At 44.9% G+C, this 17,209-nt stretch overlaps 2 protein-coding genes across 5 annotated transcripts in view; one reads left to right on the top strand and one right to left on the bottom strand.

Annotated features, from left to right (window-relative positions):
• Positions 1 to 2,500, bottom strand: part of ppp2r3c (protein phosphatase 2, regulatory subunit B'', gamma) — a 31,978-nt gene extending 29,478 nt beyond the window's left edge. The window contains exon 1 of the mRNA XM_070879120.1: positions 2,382 to 2,500. Within this exon, the coding sequence (XP_070735221.1) occupies positions 2,382 to 2,466 (85 nt within the window). The 5' untranslated portion in view covers positions 2,467 to 2,500. The remainder of the gene's footprint in view (positions 1 to 2,381) is intronic.
• Positions 2,501 to 2,559: 59 nt separating this feature from the next.
• prorp (protein only RNase P catalytic subunit) overlaps positions 2,560 to 17,209 on the top strand; it is a 129,302-nt gene continuing 114,652 nt past the window's right edge. For 2 of the 4 annotated variants that reach the window (XM_070879118.1, XM_070879116.1), the window contains exons 1-2: positions 2,560 to 3,735; positions 11,690 to 11,737. In XM_070879118.1, the coding sequence (XP_070735219.1) occupies positions 2,759 to 3,735; positions 11,690 to 11,737 (1,025 nt within the window). In that variant the 5' untranslated portion in view covers positions 2,560 to 2,758. The remainder of the gene's footprint in view (positions 3,736 to 11,689; positions 11,738 to 17,209) is intronic. The other 2 variants (XM_070879119.1, XM_070879117.1) reach the window with 2 other exon arrangements.

Below are 17,209 nucleotides of genomic sequence, written 5' to 3'. Positions count from 1 at the left end.
CTTGATATTTTGGTGTAAAAAAGAACTTGCTTTTGTCCTCATGTCTTGTCAAATGTCCCTTCAGGGAGGCATTTATTACATAATTGGCAAGTTTATGAAATGTATGTGTGCCTATATCTCAGATCTGGGATTGACATACTTCAGGTTCCAATGCACCTTCAAAGAGGCAGAGATGAAACTGCTGCAAGTTTGTTAGCCTCATAGCAGACACTTACTACCTAGTTGATAGCAACACTCTAAATCCTGTCCATTGTCTTAATACAATATAACCTGTGGTGGGTTGAAGTAGCTTTATTAGGCATGAATTTATCAGGCACTGAACCATACAAACACTCAACAGGACTGGATGAATTTAGTAATTCTGGATTGGATAGTCCTAAAATTATCAAAACTAATGCAGTGTACTTTTTAATTCCAATTTTTGATGTTTTTCTCCTTCCTCTCCTGAAGGCTATTGTTAGAGTAAAGTTACATCAGCATTGGCAGCCTTTCAGTACTTCACCCACATTGGCATCTCCAAGTCTGCCTAGGACTTCTGCTGGAGTTTAACCAGCTAAAACCACACAACTTCAGGCACAGAGTACTGGTAAGCTTCAGAACCAGCCTACCTGTTGCAACATTAGCTTGAAAAGTTATCTGTAGCCAAACAGGTAATGCCTTGTAGTACCCCATCGATGATTCAGAATGTCTGGTCGATCATCTGCAACATCCTGCAGTGTTGGGTAATTGCTTGGCTCATGCATTAGATTACCGAGTCTGCTACAGAGAATCAGCTTGGTTCAAATTTCTGATCAGCAGACATATGTTGAAGTCAACTCAATCACAAAGAGAACCCATTTACTTCCTGTCCCTAAGGAGTTTAGTCACAAGATAGCTGTTAAGCACTGGCTTGAACTCTCACTCAGTGGACAGTCGGTATCGGGAATTCCACCCAAGTGGCACGGTAAGTAATACAACTCACCATTTGAGTGCACTGCCAACACCCTACCCACAGCATGGACACACACAGTATTCCATCAGCCAGTGTTTCCAAAGATTGGAGTTGGGAAGATTCAGCATCATTGCTTACCACCCAGCAGCAAAGGAAGATAGGTACCAAACTCTGGCTATATGAACACATGGTAGCAATTAGCTTCACAAACATTTGTTTTTCCTCAAGAGCTAATTACAGATTTCTTGGTGAAAGGAAGTACACATGAAGGCTTGTGAAAATACTAGCGACCTTGATGTTCCAGGTATATGAGCACCAACATAATGTACTGACCTACTTATCAACAGATGCTTAATTCAAGTCCTGTAAGAGACTTTGACAGACACATCCTAACCATGATACAGGCTCTCTTTCCAAGTCAATGCGAATTGGACATAGGGTTGCCAACTCTGCTTGGATGTATTTTGGGAGGTTTCATCACATGGCATAATAGCATTGTAGGACTTGTTCTAAATGATACATGCCATGTGGTGAGCTGCAGACTCTCTGTATGTGGAGTGGTGGTGCCCTCTGCAAATATTCCCTTTTTTTTTACAGAAATACATTTCAACGCTTGATTCTCATCCTGGGTGGTCTTTTTCTGAGTCTGGCAAAAACCTCCATCTACAGGTCCAGGATGTGCAGGCTGGTGGGAGGGAGAGCGAATGCTCTGATTGCTTGCCACTCTTCCAAGACCATGGCACAGGATCATGCGGTGTCCACCGGTTCGCTTGAAGCTTTTCATGGAGCATTACTGGACACATCATGCATTATCAATAATGAAAACCGAATCATAATTTAACTTTACGCACATTTTTTAGTTTGGTTAGGCTATTGATATTTGGGGGGGAAAGGGAAGAGGAGTGGTATTTGTTAGTCATTGTATGGCCTGGCTGGATTGAGATCATGCCTGATACCACTATCAGCCCAGACAAGAGAAGCAGTTTGACCCTGGATCACGTGTTAATCTATTTAAATATGCAGCAACTGTAGCAGTTCAATAACACAGCTGCCCGTAACTAAGTCGATTTTTTGGGAGAGTACAAATAAACATTAGATCGAGTGCCCCCCGATCTGGGGGACACTCCAGACACTTTTTTTTTTGTTGATTTAAAAAAAAATTTTTGTAGGTTTTTTTTTTAAAGTGGATTACAACTCTTTTGGGGCAAACATAAACATTAATTAACGTGCTCCCCGATCTGGGGGACATTCCAAACATTTCCCAAGGCCCTTTTTTTTGTTTTTAAGTGGATTACAAATCAGACAGTAATATTGGCAGGTGCAGAATTCCTGGGTAAAACTCGCCTCCTGCTTCATTATTTACATATCCGAATATACAATCCAAAAAAAACCTAAAGAACAATCTACTGCTTCTCAATCAGAAGGGGACCTCCCCTTTGTGTAAACTTACGTTTCTGAGAAGCCACGGCACCCAGCCGACTCTTTAACGCCTGTTTCCAGTCCGTGGCCGGTGTCTGGGCCTCAACGGCCGCCATCACACCATTGGTTGAGTGCGTGGTCGCTCGCACCTTTGACCCCGCAGCCAACTGGCGCCGGCGGCCTGTGTCGTCACAGGGGGGGCGGGGCGGGGCGCGCGAGCTTGCAGTGACGGTTGATCGACAAGCGTAACCTTTGCCTTTTAGTCCGGTGCCGGTTTCAAGTGTTGTAGTGACTTTTGTCAGTGCGATAAATGTCGACAGTGACTAGCCCCGAACGATCAGTAGCCGGAAGAGAATTATTGCCCAGTAACACCGTTTCGCCTTATTTTTTGTCTGGCGAAGGCTTGTCATGCTGCCTCAACCCCTGCGGATCCTTGCCCCCTGCTTGCAACGTGCACTCGGGCCTGTGGTTAAAGACCAAGGTGAATGGAGGCTTTTACCACGTTGCATTGCTCCGCAGCTCTGCACCTCGTCAAAGTTTTTACTGTTAACTGAGTACAAAGAGAATGATGGAGACAAGAGGAAAAGACCAAGCCTTCAACAAGAAAGAGCTGTTCGCAGGGGCGACACCGGCTCCTCAATTTCTTTATTTACAGCTGGGGCAGCCAGAAAAAGAGCAGAGTTCACAAAAAGCAAAATAGGCAACAAATTGGCTGATACTTCAAAAGTAGCAAAAGTTGCAAAAACGGCAATTCCAATAAAGCCTTTAAGTATAGATGAATGGAAGAAATTGAAAGCCGAATCGTACAATAAAACTCGTTTTGAAATAAGCATGATGGAAAAACTACTGTCTACTCGTCCTGATGTTGATGTGGCTAAATCTCTCTTAGTTTTTGTGACAATGGAAACTGGTACTGTTGAGTATGAACTCCTCCTGAAGTACTTGGCACTGTGTGTCCAAGAGCATCATCTGAGCGAGGTGCTTGATTTATATGACATTATGAAAACTAGATTCAAAGTATTGGACATTGGAGCTTACAGCCTCTTCATTAGTGGTTTTAGCAAGACAGATCATTGGAGGGAGGCTGTGATATTTTTAGAGTCAATCAAAAAAATGATTAACCCATCACCAAGGAATTATGGAGATGTAATTATTTCTGCACTCCAGCATAAAGAAGTAGAAACTGCTTGGAGGCTGTTTAAAGAGATGGAAGGCATAAACTTAAAACCAAATGAAGTGACATTACAAACATTTTTTGATTGTGGCAAGTCAGTTTGTGATGATCAATATGAAAATAAGATGATGAATATCCTTTCCTACCTGAGAGACAATCAAATATATCCTGGGGAAAGTTTAATGCACAGTATGCAGTCATGGTTTGAGAGGTAAATATTTAGTTACACTGCCTTTTTAAAAAGTTGGATTGAAGTTTATTGGTAAATGCCGATCATGTATTTTAATATGCAGTGGTGCTATTTCCTGTGTGGATGTGATGTCAGTCCACCAATCTCTTTGGTCATTAGGTTGCACTGGGTGACCCTTGAGAACGAATATGCAGTGTTTCATCATCATAGACAGTCCCTCGGAATCGAGGAAGACTTGCTTCCACTTCTGAAGTGAGTTCTTTGATGGCTGAACAGTCCAATACGAGAGCCACAGACTTTGTCACAGGTGGGACAGATAGTTGTTGAGAGAAGGGGTGAACATAAGAACATAAGAATTAGGAACAGGAGTAGGCCATCTAGCCCCTCGAACCTGCTCCGCCATTTAAAAAGATCATGGCTGATCTGGCCGTGGACTCAGCTCCACTTACCCGCCCGCTCCCCATAACCGTTAATTCCCTTATTGGTTAAAAAACTATCTATCTGTGATTTGAATACATTCAATGAGCTAGCCTCAACTGCTTCCTTGGGCAGAGAATTCCACAGATTCACAACCCTCTGGGAGAAGAAATTCCTTCTCAACTCGGTTTTAAATTGGCTCCCCCGTATTTTGAGGCTGTGCCCCCTAGTTCTAGTCTCCCCGACCAGTGGAAACAACCTCTCTGCCTCTATCTTGTCTATCCCTTTCATTATTTTAAATGTTTCTATAAGATCACCCCTCATCCTTCTGAACTCCAACGAGTAAAGACCCAATCTATCATCATAAGGTAACCCCTTCATCTCCAGAATCAGCCTAGTGAATCGTCTCTGTATCCCCTCCAAGGCTAGTATATCCTTCCTTAAGTAAGGTGACCAAAACTGCACGCAGTACTCCAGGTGCGGCCTCACCAATACCCTGTACAGTTGCAACAGGACCTCCCTGCTTTTGTACTCCATCCCTCTCGCAATGAAGGCCAACATTCCATTCGCCTTCCTGATTACCTGCTGTACCTGTAAACTAACTTTTTGGGATTCATGCACAAGGACCCCCAGGTCCCTCTGCACCGCAGTATGTTGTAATTTCTCCCCATTCAAATAATATTCCCTTTTACTGTTTTTTTTTCCCAAGGTGGATGACCTCACATTTTCCAACATTGTATTCCATCTGCCAAACCTTAGCCCATTCGCTTAACCTATCTAAATCTCTTTGCAGCCTCTCTCTGTCCTCTGCACAACCCGCTTCCCCACTAATCTTTGTGTCATCTGCAAATTTTGTTACACTACACTCTGTCCCCTCCTCCAGGTCATCTATTTATATTGTAAACAGTTGTGGTCCCAGCACCGATCCCTGTGGCACACCACTAACCACCGATTTCCAACCTGAAAAAGACCCATTTATCCCGACTCTCTGCTTTCTGTTAGCCAGCCAATTCTCTATCCATGCTAATACATTTCTGCTGACTCTGCGTACCTTTATCTTCTGCAGTAACCTTTTTGTGTGGCACCTTATCGAATGCCTTTTGGAAATCTAAATACACCACATCCATCGGTACACCTCTATCCACCCTGCTCGTTATATCCTCAAAGAATTCCAGTAAATTAGTTAAACATGATTTCCCCTTCATTAATCCATGTTGCGTCTGCTTGATTGCACTATTCCTATCTAGATGGGTGGGACTGGTTTGCCGCACACTCTTTCCGCTGCCTGCGCTTGATTTCTGCACGCTCTTGGCGTTGAGTCTCGGAGTGCTCAGCGCCCTCCCGGATGCACTTTCTCCACTTAGGGCGGTCTTTGGCCAGGGATTCCCAGGTGTCAGTGGGGATGTTGCACTTTATCAGGGAGGCTTTGAGTGTGTAATATGAAGAAAGGTTGAGCAGGTTGGGCCTATACTTATTGGAGTTTAGAAGGTTTAGAGGTGATATTGAAACCTATAAGATTCTGAGGGGACTTGACAGGGTAGATGCAGCGAAGATGTTTCCCCTTGTGGGGGAATATAGAACTAGGAGACGTAGTTTCAGAATAAGGAGTCGCCCATTTAAAACGGAAATGAGGAATTTCTTCTCTGAAGGTTGTGAATCTTTGGAGAGCTGTGGCGGCTGGGTCATTGAATGTATTTAAGGTATTGGTTAGGGGTAATATATTAGCATGGATAGAGGATTGGCTAACTAACAGAACAGAGAGTCGGGATAAATGGTTAATTCTCTGGTTGGCAACCAGTAACTAGTGGGGTGCTGCAGGGATCAGTGCTGGAACCCCAACTATTTACAATCTATATTAACGACTTGGAAGAAGGGACCGAGTGTAACGTAGCCAAGTTTGCTGACGATACAAAGATGGGAGGAAAAGCAATGGTGTGAGGAGGACACACAAAATCTGCAAAAGGACATCGACAGGCTAATTGAGTGGGCAAAAATTTGGCAGATGGAGTATAATGTCGGAAAGTGTGAGGTCATGCACTTTGGCAGAAAAAAAATCAAAGAGCAAGTTATTATTTAAATGGAGAAAGATTGCAAAGTGCCGCAGTACAGCAGGACCTGGGGGTACTTGTGCATGAAACACAAAAGGATAGTATGCAGGTACAGCAAGTGATCAGGAAGGCCAATGGTATCTTAGCCTTTATTGCAAAGGGGATGGATTATAAAAGCAGGGAAGCCTTGCTACAGCTATATAAGGTATTGGTGAGGCCACATCTGGAATACTGCGTGCAGTTTTGCTTTCCATATTTACGAAAGGATATGCTTGCTTTGGAGGCAGTTCAGAGAAGGTTCACTAGGTTGATTCCGGGGATGAGGGGATTGACTTATGAGGAAAGATTAAGTACGTTAGGCCTCTGCTCATTGGAATTCAGAAGAATGAGAGGTGATCTTATTGAAACATATAAGATTATGAGGGGGCTTGACAAGGTGGATGCAGAGAGGATGTTTCCACTGGGGGGAGACTAGAACTAGAGGGCATGATCTTAGAATAAGGGGCTGCCCATTTAAAACAGAGATGAGGAGAAATTTCTTCTATGAGGTTTGTAAATCTGTGGAATTCGCTGCCTCAGAGAGCTGTGGAAGCTGGAACATTGAATAAATTTAAGATAGAAATAGACAGTTTCTTAAATGATAAGGGGCTATGGGGACTGGGAGCAGAAGTGGAGCTGAGTCCATGATCAGTTCAGCCATGATCTTACTGAATGGCAGAGCGGGCTCGAGGGGCTGTATGGCCTACTCCTGTTCCTATTTCTTATGTTCTTATGTAACCTCTTCATCTCAGGAATCAACCTCGTGAACCTTCTCTGAACTGCCTCCAGTGCCAGTATATCATTCCTTTAAATAAGGAGACCAAAACTGTATGCAACGCCCTGTACAGTTGCAGCAGGACTTCCCTACCTTTATATTCCATCCCCCTTGCAATAAAGGCCAATATTCAATTTGCCTTCCTAATTACTTGCTGTACCTGCATGCAAACCTTTTGTGTTTCATGCACAGGGACCCCCAGATCCCTCTACTGCAGCATTTTGTAATCTCTCCCCTTTAAATAATTTGTTTTTTTATTTTTACTACCATTTCACTACCATTACACTACATTTTCCCACATTAGACTTCATCTGCCAAATTTTTGCCCACTCACTTAGCCTATCTATATCCCTTTGTAGATTCTTTGCATCCTCCTCACAACTTGCTTTCCCGCCTATCTTTGTACCATCAGCAAATTTGGCTACATTACACTCGGTCCCTTCATCCAAGTCATTAATATAAATTGTAAATAATCGAGGCCCCAGCACTGATCCCTGTGACACCTCATTAGTTACAGTTTGCCAACCTGAAAATGACCCATTTATCCCAACTCTCTGTTTTCTGTTAGTTAGTCAATCCTCTATCCACACTAATATATTTCCCCCAACCCCATGAACTCTTATCTTGTGCAGTAACCTTTTACGTGGCACATTATCAAACCCTTTCTGGAAATCCAATATACGACATCTACTGGTTCCCCTTTATCTACCCTGCTCATTACATCCTCAGAATTCCAGCAAATTTGTCAAACATGATTTCCCTTTCATAAAACCATGCGGACTCTGATTGACTGCAATATGATTTTCTAAATGTCCAGCTACTCATCATCATCATCATAGGCAGTCGAGGAAGACTTGCTTCCACTCTTAACATGAGTTGTTGGGTGGCTGTACAGTCCAATACGAGGAGCACAGTCTCTGTGACAGGTGGGACAGACAGTGGTTGAAGGGAAGGGTGGGCGGGGAGCTCATTCCGCAGCCTGCGCTTGATTTCTGCATGCTCTCGGCGACGATACTCGAGGTGCTCAGCGCCCTCGCAGATATACTTCCTTCACTTATGGCGGTCTTTGGCCAGGGACTCCCAGGTGTCAGTGGGGATGTCACACTTTATCAGGGAGGCTTTGAGGGTGTCCTTGTAAGGTTTCCGCTGCCCACCTTTGGCTCGTTTGCCGTGGACGAGTTCCGAGTAGAGTGCTTGCTTTGGGAGTCTCGTGTCTGGCATGCGAACTATGTGGCCTGCCCAGCAGAGCTGATCAAGTGTGGTCAATGCTGGGGAAGTTGGCCTGGACGAGGACGCTAACGTTGGTGCGTCTGTCCTCCCAGGGAATTTGCAGGATCTTGCGGAGACATCGTTGGTGGTATTTCTCCAGCGACTTGAGGTGTCTACTGTACATGGTCCACGTCTCTGAGCCATACAGGAGGGTGGGTATTACTCCGGCCCTGTAGACCATGAGCTTGCTAACAGTTTTGAGGGCCTGGTCTTCAAACGCTCTTTTCCTCAGGCGGCCGAAGACTGCATCGACGCACTGGAGGCAGTGTTGGATCTCGTTGTCAGTGCCTGCTCTTGTTGATAGGAGGCTCCTGAGACAAGGGAAGTGGTCCACATTGTCCAGGGCTGCGCCATGGGATCTAGATGTCTGGGGGGGCAGTGCTGTGCGGCAAGGACAGGCTGGTGGAGGACCTTTGTCTTACTGATGGTTAGCGAAAGGCCCATGCTTTCGTATGCCTCGGTAAATACGTCGACTATGTCCTGGAGTTCAGCCTCTGTGTGTGCACAGATGCAGGCATCGTCCACATACTGTAGCTCGACGACAGAGGTTGGCTACTTCTTCCTTAATGATGGACCCCAGCATTTTCCCAATGACAAATGTTAGGCTAACTGGCCTATAGTTTCCTGCCTTCTGTCTCCCTCCTTTCTTAAATAGGGATGTTACATTTGCAGTGTTCCAATCCGCTGGGACGTCTCCAGGTCGGGGCTCTCGCATGGGGGAAAGGCAAACCTGAAATAAAGATGAACAAACTTTTGAAAAAAATTTAAACATTTTTTAACATTTCTTACAAAATTAAATTTTTATTAAAATGGATAAATTTTACACTCCACAAAATTAAAATTCGTTTTCAAGTCAAAAACTTTGTTCAGCAGTCAATGTGCTGTTAACCCCAATAACACTCAATCCAAAAGGGTGTCAGTGATGGCTCAATTGGTAGCACCCTTGCTTCTGAGTCAAAAGGTTGTGTGTTTAAATCTCACTCCAGACACTGAGTACAAAAATATAGGCTGACACTCCAGTGGACCACTGTCGGAGATTCCATCTTTTGGATGAGACGTTAAACCGAGGCCCCATCTGTACTTGGGTAAGAGATCCCATGACACTATTTCGAAGAAGAGCAGGGAAATTATCCCTGCTGGCCAACATTTATCCTTCAATCAACATCTCTAAAACAGATTATCTGATAATTATCACATTGCTGTTTGCTGTGTGCAAATTGGCTGCTGTGTTTCTTCCAGTACAACAGTGACTACACTTCAAAAAGTACTTTGTTGGCTGTAAAACACTTTAGGGTGTCTGGTGATTATGAAAGATACTATATAAATGCAAGTCTTTCTTTTTTTATGTGGTATTTAACAGCTGTATTACCCTGGAAGAGCCAAAGTTTTCGTCAGTTTCCATGGGCCCAAGTTTCGGCCTCAGTTGCTCCTGATTTTTTGGAGCAACTGGTGTAGAACGGAATATCTTAGAAATTCAAATTCTCGGCATTTAGTTTGCTCCAGTTCTAGTCAGTTAGAACAGTTTCACTTTGGAACAGAATTTTTTTTTCAAAAGGGGGCGTGTCCAGCCACTTACGCCTGTTTTCAAAGTTTCGGCAGTGAAAACTTACTCCAAACTAACTTAGAATGGAGTAAGTGAAGATTTTTGTACGTTCGAAAAAACCTTGTCTACACTTTAGAAAATCAGGCTTAGGTTACTAATTAGGCGTAGGGAATGGGGGGGGAGGGGTTTAAAGGGAAGTTTACAAACATTAAACACTTCAGTTTTACAAATAAAGAGCCATCATCAATAATAAATGATAAATACATCAATAAATCAACCAATAAATCAATCAAAAAAAATTTATAAAAAATAAATTTAAAAAAAATCAATAAATAAAACATTTTCTACTTACCGATTGCAGCACCAGGAGTCCTTCAACAGCGTGCTGGGACGGTCCCCCCAGTGTGTCTCTGTCAGTGTCTCTATCTGTCTGTCTGTGTGTGTGTCTCTCACTCTCTGTCTGTCAGTGTTTGTGTTTCTGACAGCGAGGGGAGGGGGAGAAGGGAGGTGGGGGGGGGAGAAGGGAGAGGAGGGGGGGGGAGAAGGGAGGTGGGGGGGGGAAGAAGGGAGAGGAGGGGGGGGGAGAAGGGAGAGGAGGGGGGGGAGGATGTAGGGAGGAAGGAGAGGGGGGGGGAGGGAGAGGAGGAGGTTGAACGGCCAGGCCCAAGACCTCGGGCTAGATTTACAGGTAGGTGGCGTCGGGTCTGGGGGGGGGGTCGCGGAGGTCCGGGGGGGGGGGAAGAGAGAGGTGGGGGGGTCGCGGAGGTTGGGGGGTGGGGGTGAGAGAGAGTCACGGAGGTCCGGGGGGGGGGGGGGGGGGGGGAAGAGAGTCGTGGAGGTCCGGGTTGGGGGGGGGGGGGGGGAGAGAGTCGCGGAGGTCGGGTCGCCGGGGGGGAGCGGGAGTCGAGTCGGGTCGGGAGGAAGCAGGAACTGGGCGTGGGAGGAGCCGTATTCACGCAGGCCCAGTGAGGCCATTCGACCAGGGCTAGGGACTGCGTGCTTTGGGCGCCTGGAGCTACTGCACATGCACGCCCACTGTAGCGCACATGTGCAGAGGTCCCGGCACTGTTTTCGGCGCAGGGACCTGGCTCCACCCCCAACAGCTCGTGCTGCGCTGCAGAAGACCTGCAGGGAGCCGGAGAATCTGGAAGTTTTTTTTAGGCGCACTTTCTGGCGCGAAAAACGGGCGTCCAGGTTCGGGCTGCGCCGTTTTAGGCGCGTCCTGAAACTTGGGCCCCATGATTTGACAGATTACACCGGTTCTGCGTGAGGCGGGCCACAACACAGCCTGTGGAGGAGCAGTGAATGACATCGCAACTTCAGGATTTTTGCCTTAAGCTGTGCATGTGCTAAATCCTGAAGTTGTGAGCAGTTTCAAAGGCAAAATGATGGTGAACGCTGGCAGTTCGCCGGCATCAGGACCACAAATTCCGTGCCAATGTTGATGGAGCTTTACCCAGCATAATAATCAACAGATTTGGAATGGTGTAAGTTCCATTTAACAATCAGTATCTCTTGATTATAATGTTAAGATTGGAAACTCACTGTATCCGGAATGTTGATGTCCGTATGTGCTTTCATATTGATCATCACAAAATTACTTACCACAATTAAAATGCTTGCAATTTGTCTTCATTTAGTCGGCCACAAGGTGCAAGATGTGGGCACCTGTGATTCCTGACAGAGGTCCTAATTTCAACTACATTGTTAGTGGGGATATCATCTTAGAGCTCCTGTTGTGATGAGCCATTGTGGCATTTGAGAGAATGTTTAAATACTTTGAACAAAACCTCTTTACAATGGCTGTTTTACAATAAAAATAATGAATTTAAATTTCATTTTTGTATTGCTGTTTTATTTACTGTAGTTACATTTTAATTTCAGCATTCCAGGTGACAGATGGGAAGGGCATGTAACAACTATTGCATACGGGTAGGTATGTTTTTGAAATTGAAAGTATTCAAACTATTCTTTGGCTTGAGATGTTTTATTTACTTCATTTATTCATTCTCTAAAGCAGTGTTTATTACTCTTGGTGTTTTTATATTTTAAAAAGTATATTTAAATGGAAAACTACAACACTTCTGTATTGTGTAACAGCCCCGGCTTTTATCCTGATCTGTGCTGAGTTAGCTGATCTCAGCTGTGTTGGTCGAGGTAATTCAATGGACCTCAGTGCCCGAGCTAGAGAATGGAAAATCAGCTGCATTTCTTGCTGCTAATTGCTACCTTATTGGAAAGTTTAGTTGTGTAGATGGTGGCGAGGAGAGGCAGAATATGCTTGGTTGTGGTTTCCCCCTATAGTTGAATAGCCTGCCAACACTAACTATCTGGGCTCATACATGAGGAATGGACACTTGGGCAAGATACTAAAGCGTGCCCATAGAACTGTAGTCCAACATGAGTCATTACTTTCAGGAGAGGACGGGGTGAAAGGAAGTCAGTTGGCTAAACATTCCACTTAATCTTTATCTTGACAGTATTTCTTACTTTTGTAAATAATTACTGTGTAATGCTTTTTGTAAAGCAATAGCTTTTTTAAAAATTGCCTTTCTGGCCTCCTGATCATTTTCATGCCACTTCCTCTTTCTAGAAGCCTTGAAGCAATAAGGTATGATGTTTTAGTTCCCAGCACCCCACTGATGACCATGCTCAATGAAGCATGTGTTAGCTTTTGGCAATTTTTCTTTTCAAAAAATGCTTATATATGTTAAACCTTGATTTGCACACACTATTCATGGACTATCCAAGAAGTGGATTCCCTTCTATAACTTAAAAAAAAGTTAGTCCAACACAATCTAACCATTTAAAATTTCAATGGTGTAGTATGAAGTACAGGTCTTCTGATCCATCTTCACTATTCCATACATTTTCTCTCAAGACATCTTGCTCAGTGCTCCTGCTACACGTCGGTACATAAAATGAAAATTATTTTTATTTCTAAAATAGACTGAAAAGTATAACATATAATTTAGTCTTGAAGCTCTGTTAATAGTCATCAATATTTTGTGCTTTATATGATTTTATTACTTCCACTAATTCATTCAGATTTGAGTATACATCAGAATTGTGGATGTAATAAATTCAATATGCACTAGGGTTCTTTTTGTATGCATATATGTGTGTGTGTGCACACACAGAACAACAAAAGATGCTTTAGCATTCTCAGCATTTTTCAGTTTTATAGTTTTAATGGGTCAACAGTTCAGTAGCTAATCTCTTTCTTTAGTTTGCATGGGGCTTCCATCGTGTCGACTTTGGATATAGAGTTCTTCCTTCTGAAGAAAAGAAAAAGATTAGTGAAGACATGTTGACTTTGTTTAATCCCATTGATATTATCTAAGTGTGCCGTTCTCACATCCTCTATAATAGACTAGCATTTTCCCTACTACTGATGTTAGGCTAACCGGTCTGTTCCCTGTTTTCTCTCCCTTTTTTAAATAGTGGGGTTACATTTGCCACCCTCCAATCTGCAGGAACTGTTCCATAATCTGTAGAATTTTGAAAGATGACAACCAATGAATCTACTATTCCCATGGCCATTGCTACCTCTTTTAGTACTCTGGGATGCAGATCATCAGGTCTTGGGGATTTATCAGCCTTCAGTCCCATTAGTTTCTCCAGCAGTATTTTCTTACTAATAATAATTTTCTTTAATTCGTCTTGCTCACTAGATGCTTGGTTCCCTAGCATTTCTGGGACGTTATTTGTGTCCTCTTCCGTGAAGGCCGAACCATTGGGGCCAAGTTTCTGCCTGAGTTGCTCCTGTTTTTTTGGAGCAACTGGTTTAGAATGGAGTATCTTAGAAATTTGAATTCTCGGCATTTAGTTTGCTCCAGTTCTAGTCAGTTAGAACAGTTTCACTTTGAAACAGAATTTTTTTTTCAAAAGGGGGCGTGTCCGGCCACTTACGCCTGTTTTCAAAGTTTAGGCAATGAAAACTTACTCCAAACTAACTTAGAATGGAGTAAGTGAAGATTTTTGTATGCTTGAAAAAACCTTGTCTACACTTTAGAAAATCAGGCGTAAGTTACAAATTAGGCGTAGGGAACGAGGGGGGGGAAGGGAAGTCATTAAATTCTACAATCATTCAGCAGTCATACTTGTACAAATATTATACAAATAAATCCAACCTGAATAAAAATTTATAAGCAAAGAAAAGATTAAATAATCCATGTTCCTACCTGTGTGAAACAGCAGCAGCCTTCAGGCAGGCCTTTCATGTTGGAGACAGGCAGGGATGGCATCAGTGTCTTGATGGCAGCCCCAACAGCGGCAGCAAGCAGCCTTTGAGCTGAGGTGCTTCAGGCAAGCCTTCCTTCCATCAGTGGCTGGCCGGCAGCCGAGGAAGCAACACGCACGCAGCTTTCGAAGGGGGTTGAGACCATTCGGCCATGCGATAGGGGCGGCGTCAGTGGCTGGCCGGCAGCCGAAGAATCAACACGCACGCAGCTTTCGAAGGGGGTTGAGGCCATTTGGCCACGAGATAGGGGCATCGTCAGTGACTGGACGGCAGGCAAGACACAGCAATCAAGCAGCCTTCGAGCTGTGAGAGGTACTGAGGCCATTTGGCCAGGGACAGGGAGAGGCAGCCACATAGACAGTTTTAAACTTAAGATTGCAGAATGGGTGCTGCATTGTCAACACCACATATTATGCAATGGTTCGCCATCAACTCACTGCATAGGAGAGAATTGATTAGAGCTCACCGCACCAGGAACGTCGTAGCCCGTAGGTTGATGGGCAGGAGATCTTACCCACGTTGACAATATCGAGCCAGGCGCTCGTATCTGGACATGAGCGAGGCTGATTGTGTGAAAAGGCTGCGTTTTCGCAGTGAAGTTATCACTGAGATCTGTGATATGGTGAGAGCAGATTTGCAGCCCAGAAGCAGAACGCCAACTGCCCTGTTTGTTGAATGGAAGGTAACAGCTGCACTTTCTTTCTATGCCTCGGGATCGTTTCAGGCTACAACTGGAGATGTGTGTGCCATCTCTCAACGTGCAATACATGCCTGCATTTACCAGATCACGGCTGCACTGTATGCGCGAAGGAATGACGACTTCAATTTCCCAATGACCGCACAAGCAATCCATGAGAGGGGCTGTGGGCTTCTTCAGGATTGCCGGCTTCCCAAAGGTACAGGGCTGCATTGATTGTACCCACATAGCCTTGCGAGCACCTGTGGAGGATTCCGAAATAGGAAAGGTTTCCACTCTTATCAATGTGCAGCTCATGTGTGACGACAAGCATCATGTCAGTCGATGCGCGATACCCTGGCAGCACCCACGATGCGTTCATCCTACGCAACAGCGTTATATCTGACATGTTTGAGCAGCAGCCAGAAGGGCAAAGCTGGCTACTGGGAGACAAAGGGTATGGCCTGACCACCTGGCTCATGACGCCCCTACGCGTGATACGGACAGAAGCTGACCGTCAATACAACATGGCGCACATTGCGATGCGCAGCATCATTGAAAGGACCATTGGCATATTGAAACAGCGATTCCGATGCCTGGACCATTCTGGGGGACTGTTGCTATACTCTCCTCAGATTGTCGGTCACTTCACTGTTGTGTGCTGCATGCTTCATAACTTAGCCATCATGAGGCAGCAGGAGCTGGTAGTGGAACCAGAAGACCTACGTGAGGGTCCAGTGCATGATGATAATATTACGGAACAGCAGGATGTGATGATGACGACGATCAGGAAAGCATGCAAGTGCCTGATGCCGGAGCATGAGGTCAGAGGAGGGCCGTCTATCGTGCCCCTTTAACGATTGCTCAAGCCTTGTGCCAGCAGCTCATCCGTGAACGCTTCAACTACTGATGCCTGAGGGCTCTGCGACCACTTTTGCGCATGGACATGTTTATTCTTTGCAGTTGTTCCTATGTTGTGTTGTGTTAATGGAACATGAAACAGTTTTAATGAAAATATATTTTATTGAAAAGTTAACGTCACTGTAATAAAATATTTGTTGTATCAAACTATACTTTTTAATATGACTCTTGAAGATCACTTAAACTTTTAAGATCACTTATAAACTTGTAAAGTTACAAAAGTTACAAAACAATCGCAATGTGAAAAATCTTACACTCTGAAGAACACTTAAACTTCAGGATCACTTTTTAGGTGCAAAATTAAATAAGATACAAAATGTGAGAGCATTTACACTATAAGATCACTTAAAAACCATAAGATCACTTATAAGTTGTAAAGTTACAAAACTTACAAAACAATTTCAATTTGAAAAACGCTATTACAGCTACATCAAGAACAAGAACAAAAGCAGCAAAGAAAGGCTGCAACCATGTCTCATCCATATCTCAGTGAATGTTCACTTCTTCATGGGGGGTGTCATTTGATTGGCCGGGCTGTGTGCCCTTATTGCAGCAGCTACCTCAACCAGGCCCTTCCTGACGGCCTATGCCGACACTTGCATGCCCTCCCTGATGGCCTGTGCCGTCATTTGCATGCCCTCCCTGAAGGCCTGTGCCGTCGATTGCACTCCCTCGGACATTCCCTCCCTAAGTTCCCGTGTCATTACTGCTATTTCTCCCGTCAGGACCGTCAACTCTTCACCCACTGCACTGACACCACCGATGAGTGATCAGGTAAGCTCATTGGTCTCCATACCCAATGCCATAACCTGATCCGCATCTGTTGCATGCTGCATCTCAGGAGAGCATGTCTCCAGTCTCCTTCTCCTCTGCTTGGGTCTGCCTCGTGGCAACACTACACTGGGAGGCGCGGGCACGGACGGTGGGACGCTCGGTATTGCAAGCGGCACCACTACACAGGGAGGCGCAGGCTGGGACTATGGGACGCTCTGTGTTCCAGACGGCAGAACTAGAGGGAGAGGCTCGGGCTGGAACGGTAAGTCACTCTGTGTTGCAGACGGCAGTACTAGAGGGAGAGGCTCTGGCTGGGACGGTGGGGAGCTCGTTGTTCCAGACGATAGCACTCGAGTGCGAGCTGTGGGCTGGGATGTTGGACGAATGGGTGTAAACTGTTCCATGATATCAGCAGCAGCACTGGGACCCGCAACGTCGGAATCAAAACCATAGTAGGTGGAACCAGAACCTATGCGAGAGGGAGGCGCAGGCTCGGACGGTAGTGCACTGTCTGTCGAATGCTGCATTATACCAGCAGCACCACTGGGACCTGAGACATCGGAATCAAAACCATGGAAGGTGGAACCAAGACCTATGCTAGGGGTTGAAACTCTGATGCCCCTTGATGGGGGCTCATAAACATTAATTTGGAAGCTCTCCCCTGCAGACATTTCAGTCATCGCTGCCATCATCCAGTCTGGTCCGTCCGCATCTGGTTGTACTTGGTTCTTGTTCTGTACCCTCAGGATCCTTAGGGTTGGCAGCGGCAGCAGCAGCATCAACATCATCA

This window comes from Pristiophorus japonicus, chromosome 4 (assembly GCF_044704955.1).
Source record: "Pristiophorus japonicus isolate sPriJap1 chromosome 4, sPriJap1.hap1, whole genome shotgun sequence".
Taxonomy (NCBI): Eukaryota; Metazoa; Chordata; class Chondrichthyes; family Pristiophoridae; genus Pristiophorus; species Pristiophorus japonicus.
This window is presented reverse-complemented; position numbering and strand designations above follow the sequence as displayed.